We start from the raw sequence: 22,427 nt of genomic DNA, 5'->3' as shown, positions 1-22,427 counted from the left end.
TGGCTTCCCTGATGGCAAAATTAATTTCCCTGGTTAAAACATTGCAATGCCAGAAGTTGATTTGCAAGGTAAAGTTCACTGCAAATGATACTTGGGAGAAGGCAGACCAGATAAAAAGTTCGGAGACTTCACCAAGTCGCAGTTTGAAGGAAGCACAGTCGGTGTGGGTTAAAAACTCTTACCATCTGCTTACTTGATGCAATGACTTGGTGTCAAGCCAGCAGCAGACAGGTGTCCCGGTGCCACCAAATACCGACCTGCCCATTATCACCAATAAGTAGTCTGAAGTGTAGAGGCCCAGCACTGAGCAGACCCAGCAGGGTCTCTGGCCTATGTCAGGACACCTGAAGTCTTGGGGAGAACTGGGGCTGAACATCCATGGGGCAGGCCTCCCAAAGCTGTTATTCCTAAGCAGTACTCAATTCCTTCTGGAAGCACACATTCCTGCACACAGCTGGTGTTGCTGACGAGCCGGTCATGGCCCCGGGAGTGTGAGCACACGGGGCAAGGCTGAAAATCGGTTAAACAATGTATCAAAGGCCAGATTGTACCAAGTCTACGTTCATATATTGTAGTTTCATATGTCTCTGTCGTCGTTTTACCAAAGAGCATCTTCTCTTGGGTAAAGTGAAACCCTTTCAAAACGGCAAAGCGTGAAATAAGAAGGAATCACAATAGGTTCAATCTTCTCCAAGCTGTGGTTTTCTATGTGCAGATGCCCGTCGTGAGTAGCTTGTAAAATCACCCACTGTGACCGTTCATGCATAGGCTCTGCTGATTTTACAAATACACAGTAACGCAGCCGCCTCTCCAAGGGCAGGCTCCAGCCTGACGTTTGCACAGCCAGCAGAAATCATTTCTTGCAGGAGATAGAATTTCATCATTTAGCAATATTTCATCAAAGGAAGCTGCACCCTCAGCCACACACGCTGTCTGTTTTGGAGGAGGTGGCTGCCCTCCCCCGGCTGCTTCCCTTCAAATTAATAGGCAACCAGCAGGTAATCAATGCCTTTTCCAGAGGGTGGCAGAGAAGACTCTGTAGGTCACTGTACTGGGAATATTTCTCAGCAAGGCAGACACGAGGCTTTAAAAAAATAACGTGTTGTTTTTTCTTGGTCATCAAAGTAAATCATGTTCAACACAAAATGTTGAAAAATAAGAAAGCTTAAAAGAGGGGAAAAAATCATTCTTAATCCAGTCATTCAAAGATAAGCTCTCTAATGTGTTAGCATAGTTTGCAGCTTCCCAACACAATTGGCCTCACACGTACACTCTCTCTGCTGCTTGCTTTCCCACTTAATGTATTGTGCATGCCAGACGTTTCCTTGCTTCACTACTGTGCTTATAAATACTGTTGCAGGGATTCTCCTTGTATGTAATTTTTTGTCTACATTTCTGGTTGTTTCCTTAGGGTAGTTTCCTGGAAGTGGGATTTCTAGATCAAAAGATATGAATGAATATCATGGCATTTAAACAAAGATTTTCTGGGTTAATTTGAAAACATAGCGCTATGTTTACTGGTTGCGTACGGTTGTTTCTGGGTAAGGGGAAAACACCTGCCACTAGCTTTTCTCATTCTAATGCTTTTTTGATGTTGTTCTGGTGGTAGGTTTGATGCTTCCTCTAGAGAGCGGATGATTGAGTGACAGGACCCAAGCTACGCAGCTGCCTTTTGTCTTTTCAGATTTTCTCTTCTCCACCCTGTTTTGTGCCCTGCATGGCTGATCTTCATGAACTACATCAATGGGTTCCCTTGCTCTGTGCATTCCAGTTGGGTCCACCAGTAAGGAGTGAGCGGGGGGATGGAAGAACAAAGAAGCTGGACCTGCTCCCTAAAGAATTGCTGTGGGTTGGCTGCATCCTGGTGGGTTTTTTTTTCTTTTTTCCTATCTGCACTTAAAAAAAGTGATAAAATATACATAACATAACATTTACCATTTTAACCATTTTTAGGTGTACAATTCAGTGGTGTTAAGCACACTTACAATGTTGTGCAACCATTACTACTAATCCATTTCAGGAACCTTCTCATCATCCCAGACAGAAATTCCATACCCATGAAACAATAACTATTACTCCTTCCCCTTAGCCCTTAGCAACCTCTACTCTAATTTCTCTGCCTATGTATTCGCCTATTCCAGGTACCTCTTAGAGGGGGATCATACAGTATTTGTCATTTTGTGTCTGGCTTGTGTCACTTAGCAAAATGTGTTCAAGATTCATCCACGGTGTAGTATGTGTCAGAATTTTATTTTTTTTAAGGCTGAATAATATTGCACTGTATGTGCCATATTTTGTTTATCCATTCATCTGTTGATGGGCATTTGGATTGTTTCCACGTTTTGGCTATTGTAAATAATGCTGCTATGAACATTGATATACAATGGCTGCATCCTTTTACAAGATCACAAGTTCTGTCAGGTGGTCTTCTCCATATGGTGACCATCTGTTTGTTCCAACAACCACTCCCTTTCCTTCCTTGGCTTTTTAGGCTTAGGGTGGTAGTGACTCCCTGCGTTGCTAGTCTTGGGGTGTTATACCATCCCTTGTGGATTTCCCTACACCCTATCCATGCCTTTGTAATTCTCCTCTTTATTGATCTTTCTTCAAATTACCTGATTTGATTGTGTCATCTATTCCCTGCCAGGATTCTGACTTGCGCTGACCTTTTGCTGTAAACTTCTCCTCTATAGGCCTGAAACCACAGAGCACCTGTCAGAGTACCTGGGCGTATGACCAATGCATCCTGCCAATAGATACTGACAAATATCTGGAAATTTAAAATAATACACATGCCCAGGACCCATTCCACTTCAGTCAATTCAAAATATCTAGTGCTAGGACCTAGAAAATCTTTATCTTAAAAAAGTTTCCCCATGACTCTAATGCTGTTGGTCCAAGTCTCGCATGAACCCCTGACACTGGGCTCTTGTTTATAGCACTGAATCAAGATAGAGTTCTAGATCTGCTTTAAGAATTTAAGTCAACATTTTGGGGGGGTGCCTGGCTGGCTCAGTCAGTGGAGCACAAGATGCTTGATCTTTAGGTCATGAGTTCAAGCCCCACATTGGACATAGAGATTACTTAAAATAAATAAATAAATAAATAAATAAATAAATAAATAAATAAATAAATAAATAAAATTATTACCTATTAAAAGAAGAAAGAAAAACTTAAAAAAAAGAAGTTAGGTCAACATTTTTTAACTGAAATAGCCAAAATACATTGAAAGGAAGGTATCTGAAACTTAATCACGTTTTATTCACTTTCTAAGTTAACTTTGTTTCATATTGGGTTGCCTTCCAAATGACCACTTTTTTAGGAAGGAAGAACAGAGAATGGTGTACATCCCAGAGGTTGTCTTCTCAGCTGCCAACATCTTGTCCGTTGTCCTCCAGGTGCTGTCCCATTGTGCCCTAATCTTTTTAAGTTCAAGATTCAGGAGTAGTGGCAAAAGGCTAACACTGAGAAGCATGCTACCTTCAAATTTCTAAAACTTACTTAATTACCAGTGCTTTTTGTAGTCTATTTTCCGAGGTATACAGACACAGCTGTCCTTAAGTGCAATATTAAAAGCTGCAGTAGACAGGCTATGACTGCATCACCAGGCCCTCTTAGCAAACAATGGCTCCAAATATTGGGACTCGGAGAGAAGTAGGGAGCTGAAAGGCAAGAAAACAGCCTTTATTTACCTCAACATTTTGCCAAAGACAATTATGAATTTGGAGTATTAAATAAGTTATTAAAATATCCTTTGCTTATTACCCCATATTTATTCTCAATCCTATGAGGTGGTAGTTGCCTAATTGTAGGCAATTCATTAGCTTCCCTAATCTTCAATGTCTTCATCTGAAAAAAAGGGAGAGAAAATATTTTTGCTCTACTAAAAAGCATCTAAGATCTCATCAAATTAAAGATTCCTTGGTTCATCAATTCCACATTACAAACGAGGAAGTGAGGTACAGAGGACATTAAAGGACGTGTCTAAGTCCAGCCTACTACCTAATAGAGGGATTAAGTTTCCCATCCATGCCTCCCGGGTCTTAGTTTCAGAGGGAGGCCAAGACACAGCCAGTCAGAAGGTTAGGAGGAATGTAATTAGCAAAAAAATAAACAAAAACAAAAAAGAGAGAGAAAGCACACAAACAAGAACTGCTGCTACAAACACCGGACTTTCCCCATCACTGGCGAGACTGAGCCGGAGTGTGGTCACCATGGTTAATGCAACCAGTCAGCCCTGATGTTTAAAAAAAAAAAAAACAGCTTGCAAAGATGTGAAATATCCCCAACCTTACGTGAGCTGGACAGGAGCTAAGCAGAAGGGAGGTGTTGAGAATGACGAAGAGGCCGTTGTCTGGTTCACTGTGGCACTCAGTTCAGGTCAGCCACTAGAAATAACCCGCGGCTGCTCGGAGGCCAGATATGAACACTTCACAGGGCTGCAAAGCCTCTCTTCTGAGGCTGATAAATTTGTTCAAACTTATCTACAAACGTCCTTTTCCCTCTCATCTTTAAGATAAGAAGCTGAATCACTAAGTTTTCTTCCTGCTCCTCAACTAAAAAAAAAAATCAATAACCTTTATTTTCTAAGCATCTTTCTAGATCCTGCTGGAAGCTGCTCTATAGTTGACTCAATTGCTTTCATAATAGCCCAGACTATGAACTGTTGGTAAATGGAGCTTTTAATGTTTAATATTGCAACATAATTACATTTGGGATGATCTTATTTATCTTTTGAAGAACTTGACCCTAAACCACTATCATAATCACTATAGCAAGTTGCTGTTTTGAATCAGAAATGGTTTTTTAAAAAAATAGACAACTTCATTTTCAGCACGTAATGTACAACTTATATTTACTTCAGAAATAGGGTTCTACTGGGGGCGGGGGGGGACCCTGTCTTTCTCAGCGGGCAGTAGAGTAAGAAAGCGTGCTGCAGATTGTCCAAAAGCAAAAACCATCCTTCCGTTTCTGCAGTGTGTGCAGCCTTTGCCCAGCCCTGAAATGTCGCTAAATTTGAAATCATTTTCTAACACATCACACCCTCGCTTGGAGGTAACTGATTCGGCACAGGCAGAATCAGAAGCCAGAGCCTGCAAAGCCCTAATGTTGGGGGCAGGAGGGACCAGATAAAACAAAGCACGTAGGCTCGGCACAGCTTCCTGGAAGCCAGGTGTTAACTTCTACTGCTGTGTCATTGTCACGTTCGTTTTCTATGTGTTGCAGGCTAATTGATTAACACTGTGAGTCAGCTGTGGTCACATCACCTTCATACTGCAATGAACGTGTGAAATAAAAACCCAAATGTTTCTTATACTCAGTAAATTCAGTTCCTTTTTTCTTATTCACTTCTTTAATGGAATGTCTTTTTTAGTATAGCAATGAGGAAATGGCTAATAGAGCTAAGAATGAGACTACGTCAAGTTCCAGGGGGATGAGATGACTATTCTTGTGACTGGAAATTGCCCCTTCCATCGCAGAGAGGATATAATGGATGTTCCCTCCTTTTGCTCCTGGACCTGCAGGCCTCAGGGTGTGATACCAGGTTTATGGTGTTGTATTAGAATGTGGAGGTCCCGTTGAGAGGAGGGGATAGGACCACCTTCACTTGGGGGGAAGGGGGGATTTTCCCCATGGGAAATGTGTGTGATCATTCCCAAACAAGGAGGCTGGACCTCAGCAGGGAAGCAGAAGTGGGAGGGCGAGGCAGGCAGGCAGAAAGAGCAATCCTTTCTCCCGATAGCCTCTCCCTGGCCCTTGGGCTGGGATTTAGCCCTCATTTCCCAACCCCACTTCTGGGGAAGGGAATAAGATGGCCTCCGTGGTAGAGAAAGCCTGGGAGCAAGGCGGCGAGGCACATCCTGAGCTCCAGGGGACATGGCACACGTGCTCTCCGTGTGATCGTGGAGGCTTGCTTTAAGGATTTCAGCTCAGTTGTGGCGGTGCTGGGAGGAATTACAGGTGGAGCTGGGAGTCTTTGCGCCGATCGCAGCATTACATGGGGGAGCTGCAGTCTCAAGTGGGATGGTCCCAGACGGAAGGGGAACATTGGGAAGCAGAAGACGGTGTGCGGCTGGCAGCCCCCGCAAGATCTTTTCCTCTGTGATCAGCCTTGGAGGCAGTTTGCACAGCAGTTATACGTAGGACTCTTGAGCCAGAGTTCGTGTCTTACTGTCTCAGTCCTGGTGCTTATTGGTTGGTTGACTTGGGGCAAGTTAGCCTCCCTGGACCTCAGTTTTATTGTCTATAAACGAGGGATCGTAACAAGTTGAGTGTGAGAATTAAATGAGTTCTTAAACATGCATAAGTGTCCACTTTCATGTGAAGGTTAACAATGCTGTTGGATTTCCTTCCGTCGGGATTCTTAGGATCACTGCTGAAATGGGTATGCAGCTGCACAAGGGAAGGCCAACGTAAAAGGAAGGATGGCAAGAAGATCAGAGAAAAGGATGATGTGGCCACCCCATGGCAATGAATGTGAAATAGTTACAAAGAACACCCTGAACTGTCACCTAGCGGAAATTGTCATGGCGTCCTTGTTTCCACCCCGTGGGAAAAAGGGCAGGGGTGAGCTTTAAGCTTGGACTCAGGACTCCTTTGATGGTAACAAAAGGGGTGGATTCAGATAAATCAACCACCCTCCTGCCCCATGAAATAAAAACTTTCTATATTTTACAACACAGTGACCTCAAGCACAAACTCTAAGGATATTTGGTGTAGCAAGTTCACAAAGGAGTTGATGACAACTCTTAGTAACACGGGGAGGCTGTTTGGCTCTCGCCTGGTGTCTTCTTGTGACCCATAAGGTCTGCTGGTACCCCCACTGAATTCATTTCCTGGGGCTGCTGTAACAAATTACCACACACTGAGTGGCATAAAACAAAAGAAATGTATTCTCTCACAGTTCTGGAGGCCGGAAGTCCAAAATCAAGGGGTGGTAAGGGTTGAGTCCCACTGAAGGCAACAGTTAAGGTTCAGGATGAGCTTGATGATCCCCTCAGAGTCTCCAGCTGCCGATGGGAATTTCCAAAGCCCCGCCACCCCCACCCCCACCCCCGCCGCTGCCAACCGTGACCGCAGGGAGGGGAGAGTCTATTGCAGGTTTAGAGTTGGCATGGAATAGTACTAGGACAAACGCTCAAGGGAGGGGGCTGCATAAAAAACCATATCCACATCTGTTTGCACTGCCCTTTCTACTCCAAGCTGCTAAACCTCCCGCAGAGCAAACCAACGGGACACCCAGAGAGGAAGGACAGAGAGCCCGTCTGCCCACGGAAACGGCCAACCCTCCTGAAGGCTGGCCAGAGGTGCCAGGTCCTGATGTGAAGGATGGCCCTGTCATTAGATGGCAGCAAGGATAACATTCCAAGCCACTTTATTTTCAAATGAGCACAAGCAAATCCATGGCCCTTCCTTTTCATCTGGCAGGGCATGTTCTCCATGCAGCAGCACTTAGCAACGGCCTCGTCCCTCCTGATTAGTGCTGCCATTAGAGAAATGATTCCTCAGCACAGTGAGTCATCTCGGATCCTGACAACTGTAACCATTCCAGATGGTGAGAACATCCACGACCATAATGGCCCTTCCTGTCAGTGTTTGTCGTGGATTGTTCTCGGAACCACAGGGGACAGACACCAGCTTGTAGCCTGGAGAGATTTACAAGGTGTGGTTGCAAAGTTAACGACCCTGATTCCACAAGCCACGTGGGGGAATCAGTTACTTTTCTTCAGAGTCACCAAGTAGGGGCCGGATCACAACACCGACCTGGAGAAGCAAAGAACAAAAAGCCTCGGGTGACCCGGCAAATGGCCAAGCCAGATGCTGGAAACAGGTGCTCAGTCCGTCTCCAGGCTGGTGCTGTCAACCCAGGCTCTTTGCGGGCAGCGTCTTACATACCGTCACCTCGACCAACGCGCAGGCCTCGGAGGAAAAGACGGGCATCTGAGATGCAAGTCGTGGAGTGGGAAGAAAAAGAAGCCATCTGAAATTGCTCATGGAGACAGCAAAAAGCCCAACATCTTGGCATTTCGGATTTTCAGGGAAAGATATGCTAAGCTGGAGAAAAATAAAGGCAGTTTTTAGAATTTGTGCAAATGACTTCACGAAGCTGGTTGAGTGGAGCCGACTCCCCCCGCACCCCCCCCCACACCTGAATATCTGGTTCCGGAGGGCTACGAGAGTGTGCTAAGCACAGCTGAATTTATTTTACCAATTTTCAAGCTTACGTTATAAAAAATAGTACCGGGCGAAGCCTCATCATCATTATGGCATAGTGAAGCGCTCATTTCACAATTGGTTGTTTAAAGTTAATAGTAGATCAACTGAGCAACCACTAAAAAGATGATGCATTGGCTTAATTCTGCACTGTTACAGAGCTCAGCAGCTGAGTTAATATATACATGGAGATGTTGGCAGACGGTTCCTTTTGGTAATAATATTCATTTTTATGAATGGCTCATTTATTTTTTATATGTTCCTCTTTAGCCCTGCCCTCATTTCTCCCCTCTGTACTGAGCCTGGCTCCCAGGACTCCGAAGGTAGAGAGCCCTGCATTTTAATGGAGAGAATGAATAGGCTGCTACCTAGGAGGGCTCCAAGGCAGTGAAAAATGAAGAGGAAAAAAAAATTTTTTTAGACAAACGAATCTGTGGCAGCTATTGGTTTCAGAAGGGCCAGTTGGCTGGTTATTTACTGAGTCTACACCCCGCGTCTCTTTGTAGGTGTGTTTGTTTCAAATCCAGGTGGTGACTCATCATTACAGTGAATCTCTCCCATCCGCTCACTTCCTGCAGGAGGAAACTATATGTGCAAGGCATTTTATCTTTTTATCTAATCACCTGAAGAATAAGAGGAGCATACTTACTTGGGCACAAAAAAAAAAAAAAAAAGGAAAGAAAGAAAGAAAAATAAAAAGGACAACCCTCAAAGGAAAGGCACTGGACCTTTGCTTTGAAAGTTATCAGAGCTGGGCGGAGAGGGGCTTACAGCTGTTGCAGCTTCTCTCTTGCATTTGCAGGTATGTTTATAGCAGGGCCCCAAAGGATCCGATCATCACTGCTGAGCAATTCCGGTATTTTCTCTGCCTACCAAAGCTATCTGCTTTCCCCAGATTTCTGGATGTTTACTGTGAAGGAAGGCATCGAGGCCGTCCTCCATTATCCCAAGAGCATTTGCCCTCTTTGCTTGGCCCTCTCTCCACACAGCCCTCCTGCAGACCGAGGATGCAAATGGGAAAATTGGAAAAGGAATGGCTAAGGGGCTCTTTGTGGTCGCAGGCCACAGAAGAGGGAGAGCTGAGACTCCCCAAAACACAAGAGAGGCTGTTGAGCCAAGGGGTTTAGAACTTCCGCTGCAGAGTCAGACTGCCCTGCCTGGAATCCCGGAACTCCTGCTTCCAAGATGGTGGCCCTCAGCAAGTTACTTCACCTCTTTGTGCCTCCATTTCTGGAAATTGAATACGATCATAATACCTCTCTCACAGGTTTGTGGAGAGGTTTAAAGGAGTTAGCACAGGTAAATTTCTTAAAATGTTGCCCAGCACAAAGTAAGTTTTAGCCACCGTTGGTGATGTTTCAACTTCCTGTACTAAGCAGTCCCTAATTTAAATGCCAGAAAAGTGCCCCATTGTCCCCATCACCCTAAACTAGCAATAGGAAGAAAGAGCTCATCAGGGGAAAGGAAGTTTCTCCCCCTTGCCCTCTCAGAGCCATACTGAAGGGAGCTGGTCTTTGAAAGTATCACCCCTGGGTGCTGAGGGATCCATGCTTGAGCTTCCTCGCTGGTGGAAATCTGAGAAGACCTTCTCTTACAGGACTCAAAGCTAGTCATGCCTCACTTGTGTTGGTATCTCATCGAGTCTTGGGGGTCTCACTTGGCACTGTGCAGGGGCTGCTAAAAATGCCCAGTAAGTCAAAGTAGGTCCCACTGCCAGAGGTCTCATACTTGGGCACGGCGAGCTAATGAGAAAGGCAGCCTCTGATGGAGTTTCCGATGCGTGTGGTGCTGTGAGGGCTCCGGGGGCTCAGGGCAGAGAGTGCCAGCAGCTCAGCCCCGGGAACCACGGGGCTTGCCCTTCAAACCTTTGCTCCCAAGGATAACAGGGTTCTTGCTTATTCTTTTTCCTTTTCTTCCTCCTCTTCCTCCATCTTCTACTTCTTTGAGAATTTATTTGCAATCGGTTTCAGAGGAAGATACAGCATACCGAGGCTGAATAAGAGCTTCTGGCAGATTTCTGTGGGGTCCCCAAGTTCCTTGCTTCAGAATGATCTGACTTGCTCATTAAAACTGCTGATTCATGGGCCAATCTCCCTTTGGCATGGCGACCCAAGACTTTGAATTTTTAAGAAGCTGCTCAGAGAGATGCTTTTTGTGCGCACTTTGGTGGGACAACTGTTGATTTGGAAATGATTTAGTCTAGCTGCTTTGTTTTGCAGATGGGAAACTGAGGCCCAGGGGAGTCAGGGAACCTTCCCAAAGTCCCCCGCTGGTTAGTGGTAGAAGCAGAATGCTGTAGGAGAGGAAATACGGGAGTGTTCTGACTGCAGAGAGGGCCTTGGGCTCTGTGGATGTGAAACCCTCCCAGACAGGCAAATACTGAGCCCTGTTTCCTCTCCAGCTGGCATCTCGTCCTGGCCACAGCAATATGGGACTTGTTGCGATATTTTACAACAGACATAAATTCTGCATTTCCAAATCAAACTAGAACCCGGTATCTGCCCAAAAAGAATAAATTAGTTTTAACGAGGATCTCACGTAGTATTTACAGATTTTCATGTTTCATTTGGCAATTTAATGCTATTTTACCTTCGGTGTTGGTACTGAATTGATGAGTTGTGTTTTTTTTTTTTTAAGATAGGAAAGAAGAGACCATAAATATAACTATTTCCCAACCTTTATAATTCCACAAGAATTAATAACACAAAAACTATATAAAGTAGCAAAGAGTAGATAATGACAGAGTTGGGGAAATGTCAGCCATAAAGGGGGAAGGTGGGAAAACTACAGTCCATCATACCTCGACGTCATGACGTCTTAGGAAATGTCATATGGCTCACGCATTTGTCATCATATAGAAAACAATTCAAGGCCAGCGTCTCTGACTCTTGTCTTCTTTGCACTGTCCCACAGCACTAAGCTCAGTCTTGTGTCAACACTCCAAATGTGCTCCCAGGTGGATGGGAGAGGAAGTTGGGGAGCAGGTGAGGTAGTGAGAGAGGATATGTGAGGGTGGGAAAAGGAAACTGATATCAAGGAGTGAAGGAAGTCCGTGCCTAGTTCATCTAGTCTCTGGTTCATCTTTTACAGAATTGGCATATATATAGATGGGGTGCAGGTGTCACAGAGGAGAATGGCAGGGTCTGGCAGGAAGACCAGTGGGAGTCCGAGGAAGCGCAGATGCTTAGTAGAGCACATTGCTATAGAGATAGAATTGAATTCGAGGGCATAGAAGAAATGAGCTTCCAGCTCAAAAGCTCTCAGCGAACAAACAGTGAAAGCATCTAGACGGATAACTATCTGTTGTCATTTCATCCATTCATGTTTTGTTTGTTCACGGATTCATTCAGTTATTCTAAAGACATCTGTTTCTTTCTAAGAATAATGGTAAGAATGGCCACCAGTGATAAAGAGCCGACTCCGTGCCATCACCCCATTACACTGAAGAGGAGCTGAGGTTCAGAGAAGCTGGGTAACCTGCCCAAGCTCACACAGCTGGGATTCGAACCCAAGACTCTTCCATGCCAGCCTCTCTTCTGAATCACTGTAATGTTGTGTGCAGTGAGTCCTTACTCAAGTATGTTCATCTGGGGCTGCTACAAACTCTCCGCACAGTCTGTTTCCTCACTTCATCTGGGGAATCTGGTTCTGGCCCCAGGTCTGCCACCCACCTGCGGTATGACGTTGGCCAAAGCTCTCTATTTCTATGGGTCGAGTCTCTTCCTCAGCAAAATTCAGGGATTGTACTAGGTGATTACTGAAATTCCTTGCTTCTCTAAAATTCCACGTACCCGTCACTGGACACTCATTCCCCTCGGCTGGATGAACACTTACGAAACTGCACACTTCTCTCATGACTCAACCATCTCATCCAGGCTCTAGCTTCCTGTGGTAGAATCAGCCATTGCCCGTCCGACATTACATTATTCTTAGGAGAACACCTGACTTTCTTCAAGATAGCAATGCACCCACCCCTAAAGGACTACGTCTTCCAGCTTTACTTAAGGCGAGATGCACTGCTTTTCTAGTGGTTTGGGCCAATGAGACATAAGTGCATCAGGCTTTCAGGGGAGTGCCTGTTACCTTCCCTCTTCTTCCTTCCTGCCAGCAGGACAGGCTTGATGACCAGAGCTCCAGCAGCCATCAGATGCCAAAGGTGGCCTTGAGGATAGAATCCACATACTAAGAACAGTGGCATAGAAAGATAGAGAGCATGGTCTCAGGCGACCTTGGAGCCACAGTATCAGTCCTGGACTTCCTACCTCCAAACTTCTTTTAGGTGAGACAACAAAAAACCCTTGCAAATTCAAGCCTCTCTTCTTTTGGATTTTCTGCTACACACAGGCAACTAATTCTCATTAATGTACCCACAAACTGGTCACACTTTCTTTCTCTAGCTGTAATATCCCCCTTAAATTGTAGTGGTAATTTGCTACGGCCTGCCGGACAAACTGACGACCTGCGGGAAACTCCAAATCAATTTGTGTGACGCCAGATTCATAATCTGGAAAATGTAACCTGAAAAAAGGTTCCTCTTGTGTTCCCCCTTGCAGCAAATGGCAACACCACATTTCCTGCCACTAGTGTCCAAAGCCTGGTGTTAGTTTTCATTCCTGTTATTCAGTCAGTTACCAAATCGTGTAGATGCTGCATTCATTGATCTAACATTTTGAGGGCGTGTTAGCTCAAGAGGTGATTGGTGCTGGGGCTACAAGAGCAAGCCAAACAGAAATCTCTTGCTTCTCATGATGCTTGCAGTCAAGGACAGGGATTTATCTGTTCTCATGAAACTTATAACGAAGACAGGCATTCTTTGAAGAATCACGAAAACAAATGTAAAATTGCAATGGCGGCGCATGCTACAAAGAAAAGGTAGTGAGAACACACAGTGGGGGCCAAAGAAGGCTTTGACTAAGCCAAAATCTGAAGGATGGTTGGACCTACTGTGGCAAAGAGTAGGGACAGGTGTGGGGGTGGTAGGGGTGCATGTCAGGCAGAGGAAAGAGCTCGTGAGAAAGTCTAAGGAGGGAAGGGGCACAGCGTACTCCATGAGTTAAGAGAAGGCTGTTGGCTAAAGCACTAGGAGCCATGAGGAATCCAAGAGGCAAAGGTCGTGTTCAGACCATATTAAGGACTTTGAGCTCATTTGAAAATCAATGGGAAGCCATTTGAAGGTTTTTAAGCAGCTAAAGGAGGGTGGGCAGTGACCTGATCATATCTGCTGTGTCCTTCCTATTTCTTTTCTCCTTTTTCCTTAATTCCCTCTGCTGCTACACTCATTTCCTATTACTCGCTTCTCTCCCTGAAACTGACCCTCCACATGTGAGGATCATTCTTCCAAATCCCAGGGCTGAGCGTCGTGCTCTCATTCCCAAAGGTCTTCAAGAGCTCCTCATTCCCACTAAATGAAATCCAACTTCCTAAACCAGAGTTCAAGGCCCTGGCTTCCCTGTGCCTCCTACCTCACCTGCCACTGTCTCTCGCACGCCCTGTGTGCTTCAGCCAAATTGTGCTGGACTCTGTTCCCCAACTCTGTGCCTTTCCTCATGCTCTTCTCTAGGAACTGCAATGCCATTTTCTTGAATGACCATTTGTCACAACCCTCTGTCCTTTAAGACCTCGCTCCAATTCAACTTTCTCGCCCGGGGTTTTGTCTGCTGTCCCCAGCCCTGTCATCCTTCCTCCTCTGTACCTCTGAGCCCTATATCTGCTCCTCCCCAGGAACTTGTCACTCTGCATTTGGGCACAAGCCTTATCTCCTGAAACAGCTCGATGGGAGGATCCTGGCTTCTTTTCTGCACCCAACAGGTCCCTCTGTGCCCTACTTAGAGCAAGGGGCTCAGTAAACGTCAGCTGAAGGAACAAATGAATGATACTCAAATAAGTGGGCAAGATGCCATCCAGGGTCACCCTTCGCACAATTCCTTCATAGTCAATGAAAACGGCCCATCTGCACAGTGAGCCTGGTAACAAGCAGATGGCTTTTGGAAACAGACTAGCTGGGTTGAAATCCCAGCTCTACCACACACTACCTGTGTGTCCTGAGCAAGTTACCTCATCTCTCTGTAAATGGGGGTGATAGGGGCACCCGGGTGGCTCAATTGGTTAGGCATCTGATTCTTGGTTTCAGCTCGGGTCATGATCTCAGGGTCGTGAGATCAAGCCCCATGTCGGGCTCCCCACTCAGTACAGAGTCTACTTGAGATTCTCTCTCTCCCTGTGCCCCTCACCCCCCTAAAAATAAATAAATAAATATTAAAAATAAAATGGGGGTAATAATATACTTACCTGGGGAGTTAAGCGAGTTAGTTCCCAGGGAACAAGTAGAAGAGTGTCTGTCACCGAGTAAATGCTCAATAAAAGTCTTCATCATCATACTGTCATTCCCAGTTGGACTGGCTCTCGCTAGGTGACTGCCTTCCGTGACCCCATGACCTACAAAATGGTGCCGAGGCCAGAGTCCTGGGCAGCGTAATTTCCTAAAAGCTGTTTGGCAGGGGAGCCTCCCGACAACTCTGCATCTTACCACCTGGGCCTGGCAGATCCTTCTTCTTGTTGCACAAACTTACAGTCGATGCCATTGCAGCCTCTGGACTGTGATCTCCTTAAGGACAGAGATGACAATAGTAACAGCCAGCGCTATACAATCCTTACCACACACTGCGTACTCACTGTTCAGAGCGTTCACATGGATTGACTCATGTGGTTTTTTTCAGAAAACCTTATGAGGCAAGTAGGGCCCAGAGAAGTTAGGTAACCTACCCAGAAGCATGGAGCCAGCATTTAAACCCAGCCAGTCTGGCTCCAGAGGCTGCGGGCTTCCCCACGCTACCCCACCTCCCCTCTGTCTCTCTATTACCTGGCGCAAAGTAGGTATAAACAATAGATGTTTGCAGAATGAATGGATCCCAATGGCATCTTGAGGGAAGGCTTTTAGTACTTTCTCTCTCCGGGATTTCTGAGTGGCTCCCTTTCCTATGGACCCCTCTAAAGCCCCCAACAGCAGCCAGTGAGTGTTCCTGCTCTCCTCAGGAAAGCGTGCTCCCTCAGGCTGCATGAGGAAGTGCCCCCCCCACCCGTGACCCTCAACAGGGTTCACTCTCAGCCTTCTTCTCATGTTCCCTTTCTTAGAAAGGGTTGGTGGAGATTCCACATCACTCCTAAAAATACAAATCTCCTTGCTAAGCTGGTGGAATTATGAATGATATTGGGGGGTGGGGAATTTTAATTGGACTTTATTTTCGATACTTTTTTGCTCTATGAAAAGTGTGTTAATTATAAAAACTGTGGCAACTGTAGAAGTATACAAGGGAGACGATTTTAAATGGAGGATATTTTTGCTCTTTATTCAAAATATTCTTTAATATTTAATGATTCTTATGGTAAAAAAGAAAAGAAAAGAAAAGAGAAGAATCCAAGTGATTAGACATTATGCATTGTGGGGAGAGAAGTCTTTCTAATGCTGGCTTGCTCTCATTCAGCTTCTTAGGATCTTGACGACTGCTTTGATACCTTCTGCTCCTGTCCTCAATGGTGACACAATCCACAAGGTAAATGCAGGGTCTCAAAGGCTGCCCTGATTCTCTCATAAGCCCTGACGAGAAATGCGCAAAATGTGTCCTTGTTCAGCCCGGGATACAGGAATGCAGGTAGAAAAAAAACCCAATACATTCCACGCTGCAGAGCGAGGCTATCAGGGCTTCTTACCAACCCCCATTCAGAACCCCTTCTCTTTCCTACAAAAAGTGGTCCTGGTCATATACACCTAAATGTATTCATTAGCTCTGCAACAAAGTTTCACAAGACGTTCTTATGCTGTAAAAATATTGAATTTTCCTGTTTGAGCTCTTAATATTTCTGCTTTGGTTAATGGAAACTTACCCACGCTATTTTTTGTAACATAAATTACAAAGGTAATACATGTTTATTGTAGAACATTTAGAAAACACTAAAAATGTACAAAGGAGGAAATGAAAAGCATCGGTAGATCCCCCATCTTGAGAACCTGGCCCACTCTGGACTTCTGACTCTGAATGTGGATAGTAAGGGGAATGGGAAAGAAGAGCACGGGTAGTGATGGATACCTGTGTGCTTGGTTGGTCCCAAATGCCCTGCATCTGGTCATAGCGCTCTGATTCCCTATAGAAGCTGCTTCCTCATGAATCCTCTCCAACCAACCAACCAACCAACTAATGAACTAATCAACCACCCACCCTACCAAGCAACTAATGTGTGTACCAGACACATACACACACGTACACACATACACACACACTTCAACCTGTGGTAGTAAGGGAAATGTCAACCCTAGTTGGTCCCAATACCATTTTCACAGGGTTAGGCATAAAAGTCCTGCTGGGGGACTTTTCTTCATTGGGTAATGGAAAGAGATTGCCTTCTACTTTGGTGGGAAAGACAGAAAGATGAGCTCCCTGGAGCTACTAGCTGCAATAGTTATAGTCTTGTGGAGAAAGTTGTTTCAGACAATGAAGGAAAGACAAAAACACTGAAGAATCTTTATTGTGTTTGAGTACCTGGTCTGGCCGCCCCTTGCTGTAGCTGAACCTGCTTCTGCTTGTCTCTGAGAGCAGCAACTTCCTGCCTCTTCCCGGTTTGGTTACCTGAGCCTGGAAGTTTCTTTTGGTCTGAGGTATTCTGAGTTGGAAATTTTCTCATGGAATTGAGTCTTGTTTAAACAAACACACCAACATTACATGTGAGGGCAGAAAATTAGAAGTGTATTTATTTAGGATAAATTTGTAACGTTTATTCAGAAGAAAGTGTTGGGCCTTGCCCAGGCCGCACCTCGAGCGGCCTGCTCTGGATCTGACCAGATAGGTAGATGGTCTGCCCCTTCTCAGACAATCCAGTTAGCTCCCACAAATCTGATAGGAGTCAGGGTGTGTGTCCCAATGCTGTGGGAGCATGAATCCTAGCCCAGGGTTTAATATTCATGCTGTCTCTCTAGAACTGAGTTTCTCAACTTAACAGGGAAGAGATGCAACTCTGCCATAGAGAAGGTATTATTGTGTGTCCTTTCTGCCCTTCCACCATAAAGCCAGGCTGACTGCCATTCCCTGTGCATCCCGTGGCCAATGAAAGCAGACTCTGCACAGCTCAGCTCCATTGTGGAAATCACCCAGAACCTTCCTCACCCTCCTCACTCCCAACACTTTCCAGTCTTCTTCTGTCTAACTCCTGCCTCAGATTTGTGTTCCAGATTTTGATTCCTATCCTGCCCCTTGGTCTTCACAACTTATCTTGGTTTCATCTGTTGAACCAAAGAACTCCCTAAGAGTTTTTCCTCACATACGTCCCACCTCCTTCCCCAGACCACTGTGTTCCCCTTGTTCATGCTCCAGCCCCACTCAGAACACAAATCCTGACATTAATTCATTTGTCTGCTTCCCCAGATATATCTATCCCCAGTCCCTGAAGGTAGAATGTTGGGCACTCTAAGCAGAGAGGAAGGATGGAGGTTCGTCTTGAAAGGAACAGGGGTGGGTTACGGACAGAAAGGCAAATTCACATGAGATGAAAAGTCATCAGTCACCACATGTAACAAGACGGAGGGATTTCTGTACAGATTCATGGAGGTGAGAAATAAATGGGTCCTATAGTTTACCATCTTGCCCCATTAGCTGGCTTGGCTGGCTTCATCTATATTTAGTGCTGGCTGGAGAACTTTGAGGAAGAATTTACAGCACCTCTCGTTTTGTTCATCTGTCTTCCCATCCAGGGAAGAAACAGTTCATATCTTGCTTGTATCATCACCTAAAATAGATCATTGACTCTTTTTATTAATAAAACTCGCATTTCCTTTCCCCATGCACGGTCTAGAGAGCAAAGAAGGGGAGCCCAGAGCTGAGCAGAAAGAAGCGGCTGAGAGGATTTCAGTGATCTGCTGGGCTGCCCCCTCATGTTCCCTCCCCTCCAAATCAGGGCCACCTTTTCTCCTCCACTTCCACTTTCTTGCTAGTTCAATTATGGTGGTTCTCTGCCACCTTCCAGATTGGATTTAAGACAGCTAAAAACAAAAAGCACACACAATAGCACAATTTCAAAAAAGAGATTAAAAACAGCATCAGAAACTATTAGCTGGAAGGTGAGGGAAACACAATGGAACTGGAAACTTGGGAAGAAAATGATAATGGACAATAAGCAATTCTCTATTTGGGTCCTGTTGTCACTGATGATAAAGACTAACTTGATACTGAGTAAGGGCAGTACAGTGACTCTTAGCTCAGTAGGTGATTGGTTTTCCCATGATAATTGAACATTTCCTAGTGCCAAGCTCTGTTCAGGACACAGAGATGCCTAATGGTTTTTAATCCCCATCCTCAAGGTGCTCACAGTCGAATCTGTTCCCATTAGAACCTTAGGTACTGAGAATAGGCATAAGTTTCTATGTGTCTGCTCCCCCCACAGCTTGTTCTATGCTGTGTCTCAGGCCTCATGGAGGTGGTGAAACCTACCAAAAATTACTGGACCAGGGATATATGTCTAAGCCAAAGACAGCCATACAGGCACTAGACTCAAGGGAGGTCAAATATTCCGGAGGACACGTGGTGTGAGCTTGCCTGTTGTATTTCCTCTGGTTAGCATGGGGCCACACCAATTTTGGCAGATGATGTTTTCCAAAATGCCTGTAACATATCTCTTACCCCACTTGCTCTTGACACTGATGGTAGCATTTATGTCCTCTCCCCCTTGAACTTTCTGACTGCTTCAAATGACAGAGGATGGCAGAAGTGATGATATGTGACTTCTGAGTCTAGCTTGTAAAAATGCCATGTCTTTCCATTTCGTTCTCTTGGGATATTTGCTCTTGAAACCCAGCTATCCTACTGTGTGGCTGCAGTGGAGAGGACTATGTAGTAGGAACCAAGGCCCCTGGCCCACAGACCTGGCTGGGTTCCAATCAAACAGCAGTACCAGCTTGCCGGCCATGGGGGTGAGCCAGGTGAAGGCGGATCCCCCAGCCCCAATTCAGTCGCCCAGCTGATGCCATGTGGAACAGGGATGAGCTATTCCCAATGAGTCCCACCCAAATTGCAGACTCATGGGCAAAATAAATGATTGTTGCTGGTTTAAGCTACTATTTTTTTTTTTTTTGGTTTTGTTTTTGTTGTTGTTTTGTTTTATTTTGTTTTTGGTTTCAGCTACTAAGTTTTAAGTAGTTAGCCGGCAATACATGGACAAAATGCCAATTCAATCAGATTTTTCTCTCTTGCGAAGTATGAATGCTTCCAGAGGTGGGACTCTTGAGCTCAGGGAGAATCTCAAACAATGCTGCTTTCGCTCTTCCACGCAAGTGCTATGTACCTGCCAGGTTTGGCTGTTCTGAAAGCCACAATGATTATGGCTGTTGAAGAGGTGATCTTTCAAGCAACTCTACATTCTCACATGCTCGCGCTAACCACCTGTATTTTTTTTTAAGGTTTTATTTATTTATTTGAGAGAGAGAATGAGATCGAGAGAGCGCATGAGAGGGGAGAGGGTCAGAGGGAGAAGCAGACTCCCCGCCGAGCAGGGAGCCCAATGCGGGACTCGATCCCAGGACTCCGGGATCATGACCTGAGCCGAAGGCAGTCGCCTAACCGACTGAGCCACCCAGGCGCCCTAACCACCTGTATTTGAGAGTACCTGGGCATGCCTCTCTATTGCAGCCTTAAAGAGGACAACCACTATCCTGTTGACTTCAGCTCCAGTAAGTGGGATTTTATTTTTTCACTCAGTGAGCAAATCCTTACCAGTACCTAGGTCCAAAGACTAGGTTTTTTCCCTTATCCCCCCGATTCCAAGGCCTGGCTTCTTTTTCTCAGCATGATAAACCATTCCCCCTGGCACTGTGTACGGTCCTTCCTTCCCCGCCAGCCCGCAGCTTCCGTTACTTCTCATCTGATCGTGCCCACCGATGGGCCTCCTTGACAATGACTAACTCCTTCTTAATCATTCTCCTACTGTTTATTACTGGGCAGGTGGTTTAGTATAGTAGTTTAAAGCACGTGCTCTGGAGTTGGGAAGACATGGGACAAGTTCATGAGTTCTCTAACCCAGTCTTAAAAGTATATGGTGAGGATTAAAATGAGATGATACATGATAAGTGCTTAACCCCCTATGGCCTGGATTGCTACCTCTTCGGATACCTAATATTGTCTCAGTGCTTTGGGAAGCAGAACCTTATTGTTGGATGGGCTAATGTGCCAACCCCGGAGACCACTGTTCCCTGCTGCCTGGCAGATAGGCTGGCTAATGAGATGTAGGCCTAGTTGTTTCAATGCACTGGCAGGAAAGCTCTTTCAAGCGGCTCCCCCCTGCTCTGGTTCCCTTTCTCTCCTCCTTGTGAACGTGATGCTAGAGCATTTCCTTCATATGGCCACCTGGAGGACGGGAGCTCCGCCCCATGGAGGGGGGAGGGTCAGAAGGAACCCAGGTCCCAGGTGACCGTGGAGTTACCACACCAGCTTACCTCTGTACTCTTTCATGTGTGAGAAGAAAAGATCTTGCTTAAAACAATTGTGTTTTGTGTGTCTACTATTAGAAGCTGAACTTAATTCCTAACTGATACACACAATAGATGCTAGTTACAGTTAGTATTATTTTTCTCTCTTAGTCTCGTTTCCCTAATGCTGTGAGACTGTCTGCTTTTTGGGTTCAAGCCGTCTCGAGGCTGATCTGTCTCATCACTTCAGTCCCTTAGTCATTCTGGTTGAAATAGGAAGGAAATACCCGCTGCCACAGACTCTAGGGGTAAAACACTGCCGTAAGTGACCAGGTTGTACCTTAACTGTGGCCTGGAGGGGGGGATCTTTCTGCTCATTGTTTGTCAATGTGCTGACTAGTTTTTGTGACCTGCAAGAACGCATTCTTATTCAAAGATGTCTTCATATGATCTGTGTGTGGTGAACCTGCCTGTCAGCCTTGTTCTAACTTTTACAATGTCAATGTGTAGAAAATGAAATTAGAATTAAAGGCACGAAGAAAAGTGAGTAATCAGGACAAAGAGAAGGCTTCAGCTCTGAGATTTTTCTATTTTTACTAAAAATACTTTTAAAAATTACATTCCATAGACAATTAAAATTTCATTTCTCAATTTAAAAATATTTTGCAAAGGAAAAAAAGACAAGAATGTGTTATAATATCTTTTAGATATGTAGAAAATCCAATTAATTTTTAGGGTAGATAATTTTGTATAAAGCAGTTTCAATTCTATAAGAACTTTTAAAATTGACATTGCTTCATTTATTTAAAAAGTATATGGATCAAAAGAGCATAATTATCGAAGGTAACAATCCTTCTTTTTCATAGTCACAGAAGTTAAAAGAATTTTCCTTTAAAAGATGTTTAATTCACCCCTTTACAACATTTTAGTAAACAAATATCTTACCTTCAAATAAACATTTATTTTAAATGTTAATATACATTAATTACATAGAAACTAAAGTCAAAGATATTCTTTACTCCTATCTTATAGTGCTTCATTTTTCAATTAAATTTAGAAATGCTTTTAAGTTGATCACTGCTGATTGAACAATTTAGCATACAAACTGGTATGGACTTACTCTTTTTTTTTTATAAAAAATCATGCAGCTGAGAATAGGGCAATTTATACATATACACATGTATATCTGATATTTCTAAAGCCATAAGCTGTAAAGGAAAAATATTTTATATATATGATTCTCAGCATACAAGGCAAGAGAAAAAACCCTAAAACCTTTAATCAGTCTTAAAACTTTAGTAGTTGTGGGGCGCCTGGATGGCTCAGTTGGTTGAGCCACCAACTTTTGATTTCAGTTCAGGTCGTGATCTCAGGGTTGTGGGGTCAAACCCCATGCTGCACTCGGTGCTGGGCGTGGAGCCTGCTTGGGATTCTCTCTCTCCCTCTGCTTCTGCCCCTCCCCTCTCCCCTTCCTCTCTGAAAACGAACAAACAGAAAAAAAACAAAAACAAAACTTGAGTAGTTTTGCAAATCAGTTCTTTTATTTAAAGATTTTTTTTATTTTAAAGATTTTAATTATTTATTTGAGAGAGAGAGAGAGAGAGACAGCATGAGAGGGGAGAAGGTCAGAGGGAGAAGCAGGCTCCCCGCCGAGCCGGGAGCCCGATGCAGGACTCGATGCGGGACTCGATGTGGGACTCGATGCGGGACTCGATGCGGGACTCGATCCCAGGACTCCGGGATCATGACCGGAGCTGAAGGCAGTCGC

At 44.9% G+C, this 22,427-nt stretch overlaps 1 protein-coding gene across 4 annotated transcripts in view; it reads right to left on the bottom strand.

Moving 5' to 3' along the window:
• TMEM154 (transmembrane protein 154) overlaps positions 1-22,427 on the bottom strand; it is a 69,294-nt gene that overhangs the window by 3,790 nt on the left and 43,077 nt on the right. The window contains exons 8-12 of one of the 4 annotated variants that reach the window (XR_003609474.2): positions 17,840-17,988; positions 14,503-14,818; positions 7,897-8,055; positions 3,766-3,849; positions 3,502-3,662 (exon numbers count right to left, since the gene is read on the bottom strand). Coding sequence is in view for 1 of the 4 variants with exons in the window: in XM_028104309.2 (XP_027960110.2) it covers positions 17,985-17,988 (4 nt within the window). In the remaining 3 variants the exon portion in view is untranslated. Of the gene's footprint in view, positions 1-3,241; positions 3,663-3,765; positions 3,850-7,896; positions 8,056-14,502; positions 14,819-15,532; positions 17,989-22,427 lie in introns of those variants that run through there. The other 3 variants (XR_003609475.2, XR_003609472.2, XM_028104309.2) reach the window with 3 other exon arrangements.

The sequence above is a fragment of the Eumetopias jubatus genome, unplaced genomic scaffold (assembly GCF_037043125.1).
Source record: "Eumetopias jubatus isolate StellerSeaLion01/CBP00866 unplaced genomic scaffold, mEumJub1_p1.0 scaffold_2, whole genome shotgun sequence".
Taxonomy (NCBI): domain Eukaryota; kingdom Metazoa; phylum Chordata; class Mammalia; order Carnivora; family Otariidae; genus Eumetopias; species Eumetopias jubatus.
The sequence above is the reverse complement of the archived record's forward strand: the minus strand, read 5'-3'. Positions and strand labels throughout refer to the sequence as shown.